This window comes from Ochotona curzoniae, unplaced genomic scaffold, assembly GCF_017591425.1.
Source record: "Ochotona curzoniae isolate NIBS_2020 unplaced genomic scaffold, NIBS_Ocur_1.0 contig_21, whole genome shotgun sequence".
NCBI lineage: Eukaryota > Metazoa > Chordata > Mammalia > Lagomorpha > Ochotonidae > Ochotona > Ochotona curzoniae.
In genome coordinates, this window is record NW_024465322.1 from 10,814,630 (window position 1) to 10,833,510 (window position 18,881).

The window sequence follows — 18,881 nt, forward strand, 5'->3', positions numbered from 1 at the left end:
AAAGTCAGTGGACAGCACACACTATGAAAAACCATGGATATCAGAATTGTTTACAGTGTAATGAGCTCACTTGTAATTCTGATTTTCACTCCACAGACGTCTGCCACATCTGGAGCTGGGCTGCGGTGAAGGCAGGAGCCCAGAACTCAGTTCTTGTCCTGGATAGGTGGCGGGGTCACAGGTGCTTGAGCTGTGACCTGCCTCTCAGGGTTAAGGGACAGCTGAGCTTGGCCATGGGGCCAGGACTGCCCTTGATCTTAGCTGAAAGGCCAGGAAGCGATGGGGCCGGGACGTAAACTCAGGAGTTGGGTACCCGTGAGCAAGTTGCCTGTAGACTTCTAGAAAGTTACAGAAGTAGACAGGCCATCTTTGTGGGAAGTTGACAGACTGATGGAGGAGGGGAGTGTTGGGGACCTAGGAAAGCCATACGCACGAGTGTACGACCAGTGTTTGGATGTTTGAGGGGTGGAAAGGCTGCTTGCTTTCAGCATACTTGTTTCTGTCATTCATGATACGGCTAACAGCAAGGCAGTGTTAGGCGCTGAAATCTCCTTGCTTGTTCTAGAATAAGAGACATTCCAAATTACCATCACATAAAGTGTGTACAAAGTAGGTGATCATGACAAGTTTTTGAGTGAATTAAGATGGGTATGTTAACATTACAAGTTCATTATGGTAGCTGACTAAAGGTTTGTTTTCAAGTTTGAAAACACCCTTCAGTTTTATATGTAATAATATTTTTTACCCTTGGAGAACAAAGTTTTTTGGTAAAACTTTCTGATTAAGTTCATGTTAAATGCCCAGATACCTTTTGAGCAGCAGGTATAATTCAGTATAATTTTACTCTTGGTTGATGACCCAGGGTCATTCTAAATATCCTTTCTTATCTGGAGGAGGTGTCTGACACATCTTACTGTTACCGTCGATCTTCATTCTGATGTCCTCTGCTTTTCTGCTGAATGTGCTGCCTCCCTGGTTGACCACTGCTTCTCCTGCCCTTGCTTTAAAAATCAGCGATCAAGTTGGGAAAGATCTCAGGGTTAAAGCAAGGCGAGATCTCGTTGGAGGTTAGAGGGTGTGTTGTGCGTTTATCGCACCTGCTCGCTGTGTGTCTTGTACTTAGGGATCTCGTTCTCAAAGCAGGGATCTGTTAAGCTGGTCTCCCAGAACCCTGGGCTTGGCAGCCACGACATGTCCATGTGTCTCTTACTGGTTTTTGTTTTCTTTCCTCCCTGCTGTGGACTGCAGTCAGAACTTGCTGTGTGATGTGACCATCGTGGCAGAGGACACGGAGATCTCCGCACACAGAGTGGTGCTGGCCGCCTGCAGCCCTTACTTCCACGCCATGTTTACAGGTAGGAAGTCCTCCTGGGAGCCTCGCTTTGCTTTCCACCTTGTCTCCCGTCGCTAACATCCAACTGCTGAGATAAAGAACTTAAGTGAAAGAAAGTACTCATGCTTGGCCCACATTCCTCCCCGCGTTGGTGAGGTTGAGGTCGGGGGTCAGCACATCCTACTGGTACACCTGCACGTGGCTTTGTGCTGCGAGGTTGGCAATCAGCACATCCTACTGGTACACCTGCACGTGGCTTTGTGCTGTGAGGTTGGCGGTCAGCACATCCTAGTGGTACACCTGCACGTGGCTTTGTGCTGCGAGGTTGGCGGTCAGCACATCCTAGTGGTACACCTGCGCATGGCTTTGTGCTGTGTTCTCCTCTACATTTATATTCCCACGTGTTCCTTCAGTTAGCCTCTCTTCTTTCTAACAGCTTCTTGTTTCCTTTTTAATTTTTTCTTTATTTTTGACATTCTTTACATAGTTAATTAGGGCAAAAAGGTTCAAGGGCTACAGGAAAGTGGGTAAGAGTATTATTTCCGCATTGTTTTTTTTCATGTATCTGGAGTAAAGGGGGCAGTAAAGGAAGAAGCCCTACCCAGTCTCCCATCCACCCCAGGTCCCTGATGTGGGGCATGCTCTGAAGGTCTTGCTCAAATGGTTTTGATAGTTCAGCAGTTAGGAATCGCTGTCAGTCTTGCCATTCCAAGCACAGTGAGGTCGCTGAAGAATCCACTGATGGACATAGTCCATCTTAGAGTCTCTGCTTGCACAGTTTTTCACTGCCAACATGTGACTGAGGTAGTTGATTGACTTGTTCTGTCCTCTGTCTTTTCATGGTTAATAACGGTTCTGAGTCCGACAGATCAATTGGGTGTAACAACTGTTTGACACTTCATGATTTTGGCAAAAGAAATCATTTTTACTTTTTTTAAAATTAGAAAATATTTATCTATTTGAGAGGTAGAGTTACAAAGAGGGAAAGATAGTGAGCTCCATTCACTGTTTCATTCCCTAAACGGCTGCAGCAGCTCAGGCTGAGCCAGGCTGAATCCAGGAGTCAGGAGCCCCTCTAGGTCTCCTGTGGAGGTGACCGGGCCCATTTCCCACCATTTCCCAGGTGCCTCGGCAGGGAGCTGCAGTGCCCTGCTGCGTCGTCAATCCATCTCCTTTGTGTTTCAGGTGAGATGAGTGAGAGCCGAGCAAAGAGAGTCCGCATCAAAGAGGTGGATGGCTGGACGCTGAGGATGCTAATTGATTATGTTTACACTGCAGAAATTCAGGTCACAGAAGAAAATGTCCAGGTAAGAGCAAATGCCTCGTACTGTCAGGCTCGTTGCACACGTGCAGTTTTTAAAATAAAACACCATTCCCACATGGCATGCTAGTGCCAAAGTAATAGGATTCATTGTTAAAACTGGATTTCTAAGGGACATTTGGAATGATCACATCTTTTCAATAATGTTTCTGATTTTGTAATCTTTTATATTCTTAGAAGTTCCAAGTTACAGATCCTTTAGTTCTCTGGGTGATGTTTGTTCTTTTATGAAAACCCTGTCATGCCAATTCATGATGCCTGACTGATGCTGCCCACAGCTTTTCTTTTTTCCTTTGAAGGATAGTCTATAAAAGATGTTTTTGACTGTCAACAGTCTTTAGCTCTTCAGCATCTTCATTAAGTGATACTAGAATGTAAGGCAGTTTGATATTGTATCTTATTTTCTATTTTAAAAATGTTTTAGGTGAGTTATGTAAGTGATAAGCACGATAGATTTGGAGTAAGAAGTGAAGGTCTTCCTTTGAAACTCCCTTCTACCTTACATGACGATCTGCTTGGGTTCCCAGAGAGGATCTCCTGTTACGTGCATGGTGCTCCTCCATGCTTGGGTTCCCAGAGAGGATCTCCTGTTACATGCATGGTGCTCCTCCATGCTTGGGTTCCCAGAGAGGATCTCCTGTTACGACGTACAAGGTGCTCCTCCATGCTTGGGTTCCCAGAGAGGATCTCCTGTTACGTGCATGGTGCTCCTCCATGCTTGGGTTCTCTCTCCTCTCTGTATGTCTGTTGATGCACACACAGGCATGCACACACACACACGTATGCACACACACGGACTTGTCATACATCTTGCTGCATTCATTGCTATCAAAGATTCAAATATGCACACACTCTTTGATCGACCAATCCCACTTGAAGAATGTAGCCCATGAAGTTTTTGCATGCAAATATAAAAATTTCTGCTCATGGCAACATTTTTGTAAAAGGCGAAAAATAATACTAGTTTATGTATAGTATACAACACAAAAGGAGTTAAGCCCATGATGGCGATACCAATGTACATATAAGAACTTATTATTCATCCCACAGGCATTGTGTTTTGAAGACAATGATAAGCACTAAGACTAAATTCTCTTTAAAAATGTTTTTTTTATTTGAAGGGGAGAGTGAAGGGGAGGAATGGAGAGAGTGAGGAGGTACCAGGTGAAAGAGAGGGACTGAATATGAACCTCCAGCCAGCTGGCTGACTCCTCAGATCTCCGTGGCAGTTAGGATGGGGCTAAGGCAGAGCAGGAGCGGGGAACTTCGTCAGGATCTCCATGGGTGACAGGAACCCCAGCACATGGAGCAGCATCTGCTGTGCGCCAGCATTTACCAGAAGCGGAGGCCAGGCACTCGGGGACGCCGGCGACTCTAATGCTGGCCTAACCCTCTATAGTAAGGCCCATCCCAGGACTAAATTCCTACGAAGTTATCTGTAATCTGTATTTCTACAATTAGGACCTATATGGATTCAGGCTTTTATCTCTTGTATTTGAAATATGCTACAACGTTTTTAATTTAAAGGCTTACATCTTTGTGCTTTAACTTTTAAAGATTTGTTGCTAATCGTTAAATGAGGCATAATGGTCGTGTGCTCTAGATGGTCTGTTGGTCTTTCCTGGGGCATCATATTTGTTAGGTGTAGGCTTTGGGGTTGTATGTAAAAGTTTGAATTGGATGCTGGGTGAACTTTTTTCTGTCATGGAAGAACATGTTTGCTCTATGCCCTGGAACTCCATTGGAAACATGTAATCCTGATGCTTTTCATATGGTTGACCTAGTAGCTGAATTCCAGGGAATTGTTTTTGATGAAAATTTATCCTTGGGCTTATTTTTCCTCTTCCCTTTAGTAATTAAGTCAACCTGTCAAAAACCCTTTCTGAATTATGCCATTACTGACCTGTCATTACTTTGGCTTAGGAGAATATTGGAAAATCAGAAATTATATAAGCACATCCATTCTTGATCTAGAACTGGGGCTGAAGCTGTTAGAACAGCAAACATCTGGCCAGCTTCATTATATCCCTAGCTGTGTGACTTGATTTAGCTGTTTAACTCTTCTAAGATTTGGTTTCTTCAACAGGTAAATTAGGAGATTTGATTTGATTTGATCCTTACATATTTAGCTATGGGCTGCCTGCATTCGGAATGATTCTTCATTTTAGAGATCTGTCAACTATCTGTTGCTTATTTGGAAGGCAGAGCAGTAATGGGAAAGAGAAATAAAAAAAGAAAAAAAAACGGAGATTGACATTTTCCATCTGTTGGTTTACTTCCCTAATAATTACAGCAGCTAGGGCTGGGCCAGAGAGAAGCCAGGACCCTGCTCTCCCACGAGGGAGGCTCCCAGAAGCATAGGCTCTCCCACAAGGCTGGCAGGATCCCAAACAGGGGCCACCCTCTCTGCTGCCCTGCCCATGCGCCTGAGCAGGAAGCTGGGTTGGAAGTGGAGCAGCTGGGATTCAAACCGGTACTTTGATATTGCAGACCAGGATCCTGAGAAATGGCTTCAGTTGCTGGACCATAATGCCAGGCTTGGTCTGAGGTATTCTGGTCATGAAATAAGGTTCATTTGAAATCTGAGCATTTGAAATTTCGCTTTGTTTTGGCTGGCTGCCTGCCTAAGAAGCGAGATTAGGTAGGAAGCCGGTGTGGCCCTTCATGTACTTTCATGTTATCAGTGAGAGTAACTGATGGTTGCCAAGATCAGCTTAGTAAGATAGGTCTTTATTAACTGCATAATTATGCAGTTTAAAGCTATTAACATTAAATCATGAATTTGAGATATTTCTGAAGCATTTACTGACAAAAAATATGAGTAAGAAACATTTTTTTAAAGATTTATTTGTTTTTATTGGAAAGGCAGATACAGAGAGGAGGAGAGACAAAGAAAGATCTTCCATCCAATGGTTCACTCCCTAAGTGGCTGCAACAGCTGGAGCTGAGCCAATCTGAAACCAGGAGCCAGGAGCTCTTCTGGGTCTCCCATGTGGGTGCAGGAACCCAAGGCTTTGGGCTGTCCTCGACTGCTTTCCCAGGCCACAAGCAGGAAACTGGATGGGAAGCAGGGCTGCCGGGATTAGAAGCAATGCCCCCATATGGGATCCCGGCGCATTCAAGGCAAGGACTTTAACCACTACACTATTATACTGGGCCCTGAGTAAAATTTTTATACATTTGTGTGGAAACAATGGTATTGCCCACTTTCTTATAGCCCTTGACCCTTTGCCCTAATCAACTAAGTAAGATTATTAAAATAAATCAATAAGAAAGATTTTTATACATTTGATTCATTTTTAAAATGTGTTTAACATGGGTTTAATTAGCATGGAGCCACTTGACTGGTCGCTGTTATTAATAATGTATAAAATTTCGTTGCCATATGGGTTGCTGCTAAAATAACGTCTATGTTCTCAACCTGGATGACTTGTTATGTCGCTTTGAGGGCTGAGATTCTTCATAGTTATATTTTCCAGATAAGTTCTATCTGCGCTTAGAATAGTGACGTTGTAATTGCCAAGGCACAATAAAAGCTAAAAGGCACGCTGTGGCTACTTTTGGGTGTGTATGGGTGTGGTAGCAAAATATGTACTGGTCATTGGTTTTTTTATTACTTGATCTTTAAAACAGTCCCTTTTGTGTCATTTCTCTTTGATTTATAGGCTTGGAAAACACACTGCTTGGGTGGGTGCCTGTGAGTTCTCCGAGCTGTCTCCTGTCACAGACAAGTAGACTAGTGCTGTGAGAGCAACCTGTAAACAGGAGGGTTTTGTCCATCCAGTAGCATCATCTGTTGTTTGAGCTGCTGTGATGTTGACTGTGAAATAAACACATTGTTGATCATTGAAGCGGCTCTTTCCACCACGAGAGCCTGCTGGTGGCGGCTCTGCCTTTTGCTGCGGCTTCTGGCGGCAGACATTTGGACACCGCTCTGCCTCACCGCTGTCTCTGGAACTGCCGGTGAGACTGTGGTCGTCACTGTTCGGCTGCCTTGGACGTTGAACATTACTCTAAAGACCGCTTTCCAGGCTGTGTGTATTTGTGGAATTAAATGGCTGCACTGTTAAGCATCTTGGAATGTTCTCTTCTTTGCTTCCGAGTACAATTATACCCGCAAAGAGAAACCTCTGATTGGAAAATTATCAGCCAATTAAAGCCATCCATGGAGAGTCGTTCTCATATAGCAGTGTAGCACACTGTATGTGTTGTGCAGTGGGTTTGATGTAACAATATTTTTTATACTTTATTTTTCTTAAGTTCTGAGGGAAAACTTACCTACATACTGTTTGCGTTTTTAGAGAAAACATTTAGTTGCTGCTAAATTGAGATAAAACAGAAAGATTCACCCATTTAAGTTCTTAATTTTACTTTATTTGTGGCTGTTGGTGCACAAGTTTATGTGTGCTGTGTGTGTGTGCCTGCACACGCACACACACACTCACACACACACACACACATTCCCTTGCAGAGTGAGGGAAACAGGCTTTCTCACACAGATGCACTGTTAACTGCGTTCACAGCTGGTTGTGTTGGCGTGGAGGACATCACGGATGCTCAGGGAGCGAGTTGCCTTCCTCAGTGCCCTGCCCGGCTGTGCTGCAGCCGCAGCGTGGCTCGTGAGAACATCAGCTGCGGGAACACACAGCCTGCTAGTTGTCAATGCCATTGTAATCTTCTCTAAAATTGACTGACTGTTGTACTAACAGGTGTGGGTTTTTTTTTTTTTCTTTTTGACTTTCATAAAAGAAAGCAGATGTTACATAACTTTTTAAAAATGAAGTTTCTCTCCTTAGCTTGACTTTCAGACTTGCTCCTTAACACCTTTCTTGTTTTAACGGAAAGATGTTTCATCATTGGTGTCTTTGAAAAGCTGTTGTAGTGTTGGCTGTAGGGCTTATAGTGAAGATGATTAAATCCCAACCAATAACCTTTCATTAGTATAAAACTGCCTAGTTATTTGACTAGAAATACCAACGTAAAAATTGCTGTTAGTTACCTTTCATGTTGTCTTTTTTGGACATTCTAGAGATGTTGTGTGCTTGTGGCAGGATCGCTGGTTTCAATGTCCACCTGCTGAGGGAAGCAGGTCATTGTCCCTGAGACCAGGAAGACAAAAGCCTTTACAAAACGAGCCTTTTTGTCACAGGTGTCATCCTGCCCCCACGTCCCATAAGTCACTGCTGCTCCTGCCCCGTTGAGCGAGGAGACAGGGCTGTTGCACTGGCCCGTAGCGCCCTAAGCAGCCTCAAGCTTGGTTTGAAAATGCAGAGGAACATTCTGTGCTTGTAAAATGGCCCGTCCGTCTGGCATGCGCAGAGAGGTTAGGCAGGGGAGTGCAGAACCATCACCATTCCTGCCAACGGTTGTTATCTTGGGCTTCTCTGGGTGTGAGTGGCTGGCCTGCTTGTGCCCTCTCGTGTGCAAGCCGTGCCCAGACAGGACGGGTTCGCAGCTGTCGCCTCAGTGGCCTTTCCTGTGTGTTGCAGGTACTTCTCCCGGCAGCTGGCCTGTTGCAGTTACAGGACGTGAAGAAGACCTGCTGTGAATTTTTGGAATCCCAGCTTCACCCTGTCAACTGCTTGGGAATCCGAGCTTTTGCGGATATGCACGCATGCACAGACCTCCTGAACAAGGCCAACACCTACGCAGGCAAGTGAGAGCCGTTGGGGTGTTCTTCATGGAGTCTCTACAGGTCTCCGTAGGGCTGTGTCCTGTTTCTAGACCTGGATTTAGGAAAGTAAGTGCAAAGTCTTACCTTGAGGGTACAGCATAATGGAAGATTGCCCGTAGAAATAGGTGCTGATTGTTGGGGAATCTGTTGCAGTGTTAACTCACTGACACAGAGGATTCTTCCCTGGAAAAGGTGAATGAGTTTATGCCAACTAAATGACACTTCTTACAAGAATTAATCCTTTCTGCTTTTACGCTTATTATGAACCCTACTTACGTCTTCATAAACTACATGTGAGCTCTCCCTGCTTTGTTGAGAGTTTTTTGTGCTGAGATGAGCTGTTTTTTCCTCAGTTTCCACCAAAACTGTCCATGTTCCTAGAACTGCTAGAGGGGCAGTGCTGTGGTGTGGCACTTTACATTGCCACTTGCAGTGCCTTCTCTCCTGTGGGCAGTGATGGAGACCCAGCTGCCCCACGTGGAGAACCAGCGGAAGATGGCCCAGGGGCTTGTGCCCCAGAGACCCAGGTAAAATTACAGGCTCATGGCCTTGGCCTGGCCCTGCCCTGGCTGTTGTGGGCCATTTGGGGAGGAAATCAGTAGGATATTAACGTTTTCTCTCTCTCACTTTCACTCACTCTGTCTTTTAAATAAAACTTTAAAGAAGTTCATGAGGGTCAGACATTATGACACAGTAGGTAAAGCCATTCCCCTTCAGTGCCAATATCCCATATATGAGTGCTGGCTTGAGTCCTGACTGTTCCATTTCTAATCGGGTTCCCTGTTTATCGCCTGGGGAAAGCATGAGAAAATGGCCCACGTGTTTGGGCCCCTGATGCCCACATGGGAGACCTGGAGACATCTGTTGTCTCCTGGCTTCTGCCTGGAGACAAACTTGGCTGTTGTGACAATCTGAGGAATGAACCAGTAGTTGTAATCTCTTTATCTCGCACTTCAAACAAAATAAGTAAATCGTTTTTTTAAAAAGTTCATGAAAAATTTATACTGTGAAGAAACTGTGTAGTTTCGAAATTTTTGTACTAAAATAACATCCTTAGAGTTCTGTCTGAACTTTAAAAAATTTATTTATTTGGAACCGACATGATGATTCAGTTGGCTAATCCCCCCAGTTTAAGCACTGGGATCCAATATAGATGCTTGTTCGTGTCTCAGCTACTCTTCTTTCCACCCAGCTCATTTCTAATGGCCTGGAAAGGCAGCAAAGAATGGTCCAAAGCCCTGGGCCCTGCATCTGTTTGGGAAACTCAGAAGAAGCTTCTGGCTCCTAGCTTCATGTCAGCTCAGCTCTGGCCATTGTAGCCATTTGGGGAGTGAACCAGTGGTTGCAAGATCTTTCTTTCTCTCCTCTCGGTAACTACATTTCCAATAAAAATAAACTTTAAACACATTTGTTTGAAAGGTGAAGTTACAGAGAGAATCTCATCCACTATTTCACTCTCCAGTGACTACAAGGGCTAGAGTTAGGTCAGCCAGAAGAAGCCAGTAGCTTCCTCCAGGTCTTGCACATGGGTACAGGGGCCCGAGCACATGGAGCGCCTGCTGCTTTCCCAGGTGCATTGGGACAGAGCAGGAAGGGAGCGGGCAGACTCAGCTCAATGCTCAGAGGGGTGCCAGTGTCCCCGGCCACACCACAGCATCCGCCCCTCCCCGAGCTTGCCGAAGCATCTTTTTATAGATGGAAGAATGCATATGTATATCATATGTTGTATGTATGTTTAATGTGTATTGCATATTGATGATACTGTTTCTATGACTGGGAATTGGGCCCTGTTGCAGTTACAGAATTCAGAGAAAAGGAACTATTAACATAGTTAATAGTTAACATAGGACTAGTCTGCTCTTTATTCCTGAAGGCAGATTACTAACGTCCCAGTGAAGCTGTGTGCTGTAAGTAGAATGGTGTGTCACTGTGCGAATGAAAGATTTGGAAATGGAACAGGGTGAGAGCTAGGTTACTGACGGTGGAGAGGATTTACTCAATAGACTCTGGGGTGCCCTGTGTCCTCCCAGGCATTGCGAAGGATGTGAATTATGGGAAATCTGTGCATGAATCTAAAGTGTTTTTGTATCAACTATATCTTAACTTTTTCCATGATTTTCCCCCCTTGTATGTACAGGAAGAGCACGCCCTACAGTAAACTCATTTACACCCGATTTTGCCAGACAGTGGCTTTCATGTTCAGGCTACTCTGCATATTTGTTTTTTCAAACACAGCGCAACTTGGTGTAGGAGTACAGCAACAGCAGGGGTTTTTAAGGAGCAGGCATGTTTTAGTAAAGTGTTACGTGACTTAGAGATAGCTTGAAAGTGTATGTTTTGAATTTGATAATTGATGTGAGGTGATGTACATTTGTTAAAGCAGCCATATTATGATTTTGTCAATACATTTCAACTACTGTAATTAGCAATATGCATGTGGTTTCTCATGGCTTAGTAACCCATTTCTTTTTCTTGCTGAGCAGTGATCCAGTGCTTGGTTGTACTACCATTATTCATCCATTCACTTATAGAAGAGAGATATTTTGTTCAGTTTTGGTAGTTACGTAGAGGACTCTGTCAACATGCATGTTGTACACACAGCACAAGCGTGCACGCACACACAGAGGAGTGAGAAGAATCTAATGTATTACATACAGAAAATAGAATTTGGAACATACAGGTCAGCAAGACTTTGGCTAAGTCTGGAGAATTAAGGTGTTGAGAAAGAAAAGTTACTAAGTTGTTTTGAAAGAGTCTGTTTGTTTTGGCAGAATCTTGCAGGAGAGCTGGCAAGTGCCGACTGGCAGACAGCCATGCTTCTAGGTCAGAAAGCTTACTTTTCTGGTCTAGGATTTATAACTCAGTTTTTGTGTTTGTGTTAACCGCTATTATCAGACCTTGTTATAACCTTTTTACGTGGAGGCATTGTTATATCTGATGTGTAGATAGGGAAATTCAGGAATGAAAGTTGTTTAAAGTCACACCGTTAGTAAGCGGTGGGACCCAAGAGTTCCAACTCAGGTGACCAGGATGCATGGGCACAGAGCCTGCACCCTCTTACTGTGAACTACAGCTCAGGTGACCAGGATGCATGGGCACAGAGCCTGCACCCTCTTACTGTGAACTACAGCTCAGGTGACCAGGATGCATGGGCACAGAGCCTGCACCCTCTTACTGTGAACTACAGCTCAGGTGACCAGGATGCATGGGCACAGAGCCTGCCCTCTTACTGTGAGCTACAGCTCAGGCAGAGCGGGATGCCTGGGCACAGAGCCTGCACTCTCACTGTGAGCTGTATCACTGTGCCTTCAGTGTCCATCAGATGCAGTCCTAGATGTTGAATAAACCTCTTCGCTTACTTCACTGAGGTCTTCTTAAGTAAGGCGTTTCTGTTGTCCTCGCCGTATCAGATGAGGACACCAAGGCTTAGGGGAGTTACCTAATTGCCCACAGTTGTGCAAGCAAGGTCAGGGCAGACGGATTCTCTGCCTGTGGTCCCTGACTCCAAAGCCACAACCGCGTGCCCTTTGAGTTTGTCTTTCATGCATGAGTAATGGATTTGCAAGAAATTTGTAAATAGTGCTCTAATTTTTTTTTTAACTTACCAATAGTATTTATAGAACCTTTTTTGTCTTTGGGAAGAGTGGCTATAATATTGAATCAAGGACGTTTTTCCCCAGTATTATAAGAATTATTAATTTTGCTAGTTTCAGGACATGTCTTTGAGTCTAAGTTATATAGTTTGATTGCCAGATAACTTGTTTACATGGAATTCAGAGCTCTGTATATCATAAACTATCCGTTTAAAAAATACTCATTTGCAAGACAGAGTTACAGAAAGTTACAGAAAGAGGGCGAGACAGGAGGAGAGATCTTCTGTGCTCCACTCCCCAAATGGCTGCAATGGCCAAGGTGGGATCGCCCTGAAACCTGGAGCCTGAACTCCATCCAGGCATGCATTGTAGGTAACGGGAACCAAACACTTCCGTGGCAGGGGCTCAGGCACTTGAGCCACCTTCTGCTGTGTTCCCAGGCATGTTAACAGAGACCTGGACCCAAAGCAGAGGAACTGGGACTTTAGTTGGCGAAGGGATACCCGTGTGACCAGCAGTGGCTTGACCTCTGTCATAATACCAGCCACAGATATGATGGTCATATGTTCAGATAGACAGGCGTTACAGTTTCTTCTGTTTTCAAGTAAAGCAGGATCCCTCCCACCCTTAATCTGTAATGGCCTAGAACCCTCTGCCTTTTATTGCATGATGTATTATGACATGGAACTTACCAGAACTTTTGTACTGATAGTGATTTAAAATAAATATTTAAAATGCCACCATATAAAACAGGTTGAGCTATGATGCGTGGATGTACATGAAGAGCAGCTTCTGGGACTAACAGTGTGGTGTGATGGCTTATCCACTGCCTGTGACACCGTCATCATCATGTGTTCTGGGTCCAGTCCTGGCCACCACCTCCTGTCCAGCTCCCTGCTAATGTTCCTGAAAAAGCAACAGAAGATGGTCCAAGTCCTGGGACCTCTGCACCCATGTGGCAGGCTTGCGTGGAGTTCCAGGCTTACGACTCTGGCCTGGCCCAGCCCTGGCTGCTGTAGCCGTGGGGTAGTGAAGAAGTGGATGGAAGCTGTTGCTCTCTCTCTCGTCTCTCTGTGACTTTGCCTTTTAAATGGCGAATGCATGAATGTTCTTTAAAGAAAAACAAAACAAAGTAAAAAGCTCCATTCCTTTGTTGCTGCTTTGCAGTTGCAGAAACAAAATAGTTGATCTTGCTAATTCTTATGTGAAGTACAGTTAACTTTTTAAAAATTCTTACATTAGGCTAACTTTATATTTTATAAGCAACTTGAAGCTGTGAGAGTGGAATCTTGGTATTAACAGGTTTTCTTTCTCACTCCCAAACAGAGCAGCATTTTGCTGATGTCGTGCTAAGTGAAGAATTTCTCAATCTTGGCATTGAACAGGTGTGCAGCTTGATCTCAAGTGACAAACTCACCATTGCCTCAGAGGAGAAGGTGAGCCTGTCTTCCTTTGCCCAGCGTGTAGTAATACCATATTTCCTTGACTTTGTTTTGTAATTTAGTGATTCTGGTTTGATCTGAAAGACGAGACTCTCAGCCAGTTGACCAGCTGATCGTCAGTATAGATTGCTCTGGTTGTACATGTCACAGCAAGCTCCCTAAATTGTGACATGTTCGAGTGTTGTGCCCTCAGAGTTCTGTGCCGCTGCCTCTCCTGGCTGTGTGTCTTGCTCCCTTGACATCCCGGGCTGCCTTGTCAGTCACCTGCAACTTGAATAAACATGTTTTGAGTGTTTACTCTGAACCAGACACTGTCATAATTTCCTGGATAGGAGAAATGGAATTCTTTACTCATAGATTGGTAGGACAGTAAACAGATGAATAAGTAGATATCAAATGATTTGAAGGGTAGTGTGGGGCCTTTCATTCTGCTGGGAATAGGCTTGAGGGTTTACATGCATGACCCAGATCTTCAAGGTCAGTGTTGGGGCAGGAGTTACTGCCCGGCAGTTAGTACACCTGCAGCCCACAGGGGAGTACAGAGTTGGGTTCCCAGTTCTGGTTCCTCAGCCCAGGCTCCTGTCAGCACACCACGGGAGGCAATAATGGTGACTGAGAACAGATTTCAAAACACCCGTGTTGGACCCTGGCTGAGTTCCCGGCTTCCACCTGTGGCCTGGTCCAGTCAGATGCCCATGTGGGCATTGGGGAGTCAGCCTTTGGGTGGGAACATGCCGTCTTTATTTCTTTCAGTCTCTATACCTGCCTCTTGAATAATATTTTTTATTAAATTAGAAACAAAGTAAAAATGAGTTTGAAGTTTTCTGGGGAGGTAGAGATTCATGGGAATGGAAGGATAGTGGGAGCATATGACAGAGATGTGGAGAAGTGATTTTACTCAGTTTGTTTAGTGGGATGGGCATTTAGAGTATGTTTGTAGAGTGGTAAGAGATTATATCATAAGGTAACATCTCAGCTTAAGGGACATTATCAATGAGGAAGAGTCTCTAAAGGGTTCTTAACCAAGAGAATACCATGTAAGTCCTGAATCCTGGGAATATGAGGGCTATTGTGATGGGTAACAAACCCAGCCCAGTTGAGTTGGGCTGCAGTGGTATGACTAATCCCCATTTATTATCCTATTGATTCTGTGGTCATTACTCATGCAGGGCACAGTGGAGATGGGCTGTCCCTGCTCCGTATTGCCTTCTGCTTTGCAGGGGACAGCCCCGCTGGCTGAATTCCCTGTGCTGCCCCCCACGGAAGCTGTGGGTCCCAGGCTTAGCTCTCCCATGTCTGGCGTCATGTGGGTCTGCAGCACTCAAGATGGCTCCTTCACTCACTTGCCTGGCTTCTGGGTTCCCCCTGCACCTCCCCGACATATCCCTGCCTTTCCTCTGCAGCTCGCTTGACTTTTGTCGTAGATAATGGTTTCAAGTAATCAAACCTCTTACATTGAATGTGGCTTGTCTCCAGTGAGCATTTCAACACATCAAGGTGAAAGCCACCAGGCTTCTAGGGCCCAGCTTCAGAAATTACACAGCACCACTGCCACCCCTCTATGTTGGTAAAACAGGCCAGTTTAGGGTCAGCGTGTGGATTACATCATGAACTTCTGGGTTACAGGAGTTACAATGCATTAGTTCCCATTCATGGGGATCTGCCGTCTGGGTGGTGAGTAGAAGGAACCAAAAGTGGGGTGAGGGCCAGCAGGGGGGCCACTGCTGTCAGTGCCAAGCAGAAGGCTCTGTGAGAGAAGACAGATCGCAGACGGGAAGATGGACTTGACAGGCCGCACACTGTCGGCCCACTTTTTGACTTCCAGCACCTGGCACATAGAAATGCACGGTAATAATTGCATACAGAATGATTTAAAGAGGAAGGTTAATTATAATGTGTTTTATTTTTAGTGCCTTGCTCTTTTCCTGTATCAAAATAATATGCATTCATTCCCAGAGATCTATTTGCATATCGCCAAACATTTTTACAATCCGTTAGAGATTATCAGGTGATACACACGTCAGTTTGGAAGGAAATGATATAGACGATCATCATCTTCACAAGAATATATTAACTTTCTCCTCAGTATGTATTATAAGTAGTAATGCCCTTCTGATGTAGCTTGTAAAAACTTCACCTTAAAGGGAAGTGTTCGATGTGTCTGTTGAGATACTGCTTGTGCTGCCTGCGTCTCTTACTGGACTAACAGGGTCAGGGCTCGGTTCTGCTTCTGACTCTGTCTTCCTCCCACGTGCTTGGAGCCCTGCCCCCACGTGGGAGACAGGACTGAGCTCAAGGTTGCAGCCTTCAACATGGCTGAGCATCTGAGTAAGCCAGGACACGGGAGATACTTGCTTCTGGCTCTTCTAAACAGTTTTAAGTTTGAGAATATTGCATTTTAATATATTCTATTACAGAGTTAACCTATTCTGCAGATGCTTGATTTGTTTGGTAAAAATATTTGAATGGCAGAGTTGCATTTAGTTCACTCTCACGATGGCCAGGGTTGGGCCAAACCAAAGCCAAGAGCCAGAAGTTTTCCAGGTCTCGCACAAGTGCAGAGGTCCAAACTCCTGGGCCATCTTCTGTTGCTTTCCTAGTACATTGGCAGGGAACTTGGTTAGAAGTAGAGCAGTCAGGGCTTGAACCAGTGTCCATCGGGGAGGCCAGTGTCACAGGCAACGGCTTTAACTGCTACACTGCAATGCGGGCCCCTGGAACCAGCATTGCATTGTTATTCAGTATTTTTAAACTTAAAGAAAAAGCTGAAGATGAATTGTTAAAAAGGATATCTTATCTTCATTTCAAAATATAACTTTGATTTATTATTTTGGGTACTTTATACCAGAGGGACTTGAGAAATTTAAATCTAGGTAAGTAGAACAGAATTCAATTTGCAAAGTTTATCTGTGGTGAAATAGATCACATGTTAGATTATTATAGTAGTACAGTTTTGGTAAGATTAGGTAAGGTGCCTATTAAAATGTTCAACGAATGCCAAGTGAATAAAGTACTTGTTAAATACGGAAAGCTACTGAAAGTGCTTAATGAAGTACTTACCCAGTGGCTCCGTGAGCACATTGCGGGTTAGGGTTTAGCAGATACTCTACCCATGAGTTAAACGTGGGTGTCTCAGTAAGACATGAGGCGTTTTTCCAGATATCTTGGCACAAAGCTCATTTGTACTTTATCCTTTCCTTGTGTTTCCTGCAAGGTGTTTGAAGCTGTAATAGCATGGGTGAACCATGATAAGGATGTGAGGCAAGAGTTCATGGCTCGGCTGATGGAACACGTGCGCTTACCTTTGCTTCCCCGGGAGTACCTGGTTCAGGTAAATGCATATGCCAAGCACTTGACAGTGGGTGGCTCCGCCCCCTGCATGGCACTCAGGGCAGACCATGGCACACAGGAAGGAGCACAACTTTGAGGGCTGCCTCTCCTAAAACCGTGCTGTGTTCTTAGATATCCACTCCCTCTCTGATTTCTGATTTGATTTGAACAACTACTACAGCTTGCTTAGCTGGTGTTTGGACTCAGGAAAACATAGGAAGCACACTACAACGTATAGACATAGATAAAGACTTGTTAGAAAAGTCACCAAAAGCATAGGCAGTCAAAGCCAAAATAAATAAATGGGACGACAGCATTTAAGACGCTGCTATACAGCAAAGGAAGCAATCAATGAGCAAAAAAGGCAACCAACAGATAGGCGACTAATATCCGGGAATTACAAGAAGCTTTAGAACTCAGAGACAGCAAAACAAACAACCTGTGAAGAAATGGAGAAGGAAATGAACAGGTGTTTTTCAAAAGAAAAATTCTAATAACTAATAGACATAGAAAAAAATGTTCAGGCTGTCCAGCTGTTGGGGAAATACAAATAAAAACCACACAGAGGTTCCACCTGTCTCCAGTGAGATTGGCCTACATTCAGAACTCTACTAACAACGCCTGCTGGTGTGAGGTGGAGGGATTACCTTATTTCACGCCCTGTGGGAGTGTAGGCTAGTGCAGCCATAGGAAAGACAGTACGGAGAGTGTTCAGACACGTGCAAATCAATCTACTGTAGGACCCAGCCGTCCCACCCCTGGGCATATATCCACAGAATGAGAAGTCTGCATATGAGAAAATGACCTACAGTCATGTTTGTAGCAGCAAAATCATAATACCAAAGACATGTTAAGCAGCCCAGATGCCCACCAAAAGAGAAGTCAACAAAGAAACTGTGGTGCATCTACTCCATGAAGCATCACACCGCCATTGAAAAGAATAAAATTCTACCATTTGCAATAAAATGGCCACAACTTGGGCTCGGTTAACTACGTGTTCGTAAACATTATGTGGCCATTCTGTTCAGTGAAGTAAGCCAATCCCCAAAGGACAGATATTATATAGTCTATTGTATATATGTATATACACACACACACATTCATAGATAAATTGTATAATGGGAACCAGCATACTGACAGGTGAAGATACGTTGCAGCATGCATCTCTGCTCTCGAATAAAATGAGTACGCCCGAAGAAACTGCTAAATGTGTTTTGATAATAGGATGCTAGGTTTTCCACCATTGCCTGTACCTCTTCTGCCATGGTGTGCTTAAATAACAGTGAACACAGTGGGGGAAGACGAGGAGGAGGGGAAATCCTCAAGCCTGCAAAACCGTATCATGGCAAATAACAAGAAAAAGGTTTTAAAGAGATTAAAAAGGTGTATTTGTACAGTGATTCTGTTGGCCTTGTTGACAGCCACAGCCCGTTTCCGAGGTCCTGGCTTTGAGCTTCAGCCCCTTTGCTTACGATCCAGCCTCCTGCTGACTTGCACGTTGGAAGCCGCAGGTGCTGGCTCAAGAAGTGACTTTCCTGTCCCCCAACGCCAGCTTCAGCCTTGGCTGCTGCAGGAATTTGAGAAGCCCAGCAGAGGGAAGGCCTCTGTACTGAAAATAGTTCATAATTCAATGGTAGTTTTAAAAATATGTGTAATGCATGCTTTTAAGGATCTGCACATGTGCTTTCCTCTGTGGGTCAGGGCTTGCGTATTTTTTTCCCTTACTCGTAAGTTTCCACCTATTGCATTCTACACTGAAACAATGAGGATGGTTGCTGCTTTTTGCCTCTTCTGTCCCGCTGGTGGCTTTGTCATGAAGTAGCCGTCCCTCACAGTGCGTGTCTGCTGCTTTCCGACAGAGGGTGGAAGAGGAGGCGCTGGTCAAGAACAGCAGTGCCTGCAAAGATTACCTCATTGAAGCGATGAAGTACCACCTGCTGCCCAGCGAGCAGCGCGTGCTGATGAAGAGCGTACGGACGCGCCTGAGGACGCCCATGAACCTTCCCAAAGTAGGACCTGCTGTTTGTACTCCTTAGCACTCCCAGACAGCCACAGTGATGCCAGCTGCTCATTTTGTGTTCGTCTGTCTCCACGCTTGATCAGTCTAGTCTCCCTGCCAGAGACTGTGCATGGTGGTGTTAAAGTCCAGCCTCCATTGACTTTCTGTCTCAGCGCGAGGATGGTTCAA

General features: G+C 44.7%; 1 protein-coding gene across 2 annotated transcripts in view; it reads left to right on the plus strand.

Moving 5' to 3' along the window:
• KLHL2 (kelch like family member 2) overlaps positions 1-18,881 on the plus strand; it is a 49,473-nt gene that overhangs the window by 16,532 nt on the left and 14,060 nt on the right. For both annotated transcript variants that reach the window (XM_040971361.1, XM_040971362.1), the window contains exons 3-8: positions 1,249-1,355; positions 2,519-2,640; positions 8,144-8,306; positions 13,248-13,357; positions 16,578-16,694; positions 18,553-18,702. In XM_040971361.1, coding sequence (XP_040827295.1) covers positions 1,249-1,355; positions 2,519-2,640; positions 8,144-8,306; positions 13,248-13,357; positions 16,578-16,694; positions 18,553-18,702 — 769 coding nt within the window. The remainder of the gene's footprint in view (positions 1-1,248; positions 1,356-2,518; positions 2,641-8,143; positions 8,307-13,247; positions 13,358-16,577; positions 16,695-18,552; positions 18,703-18,881) is intronic.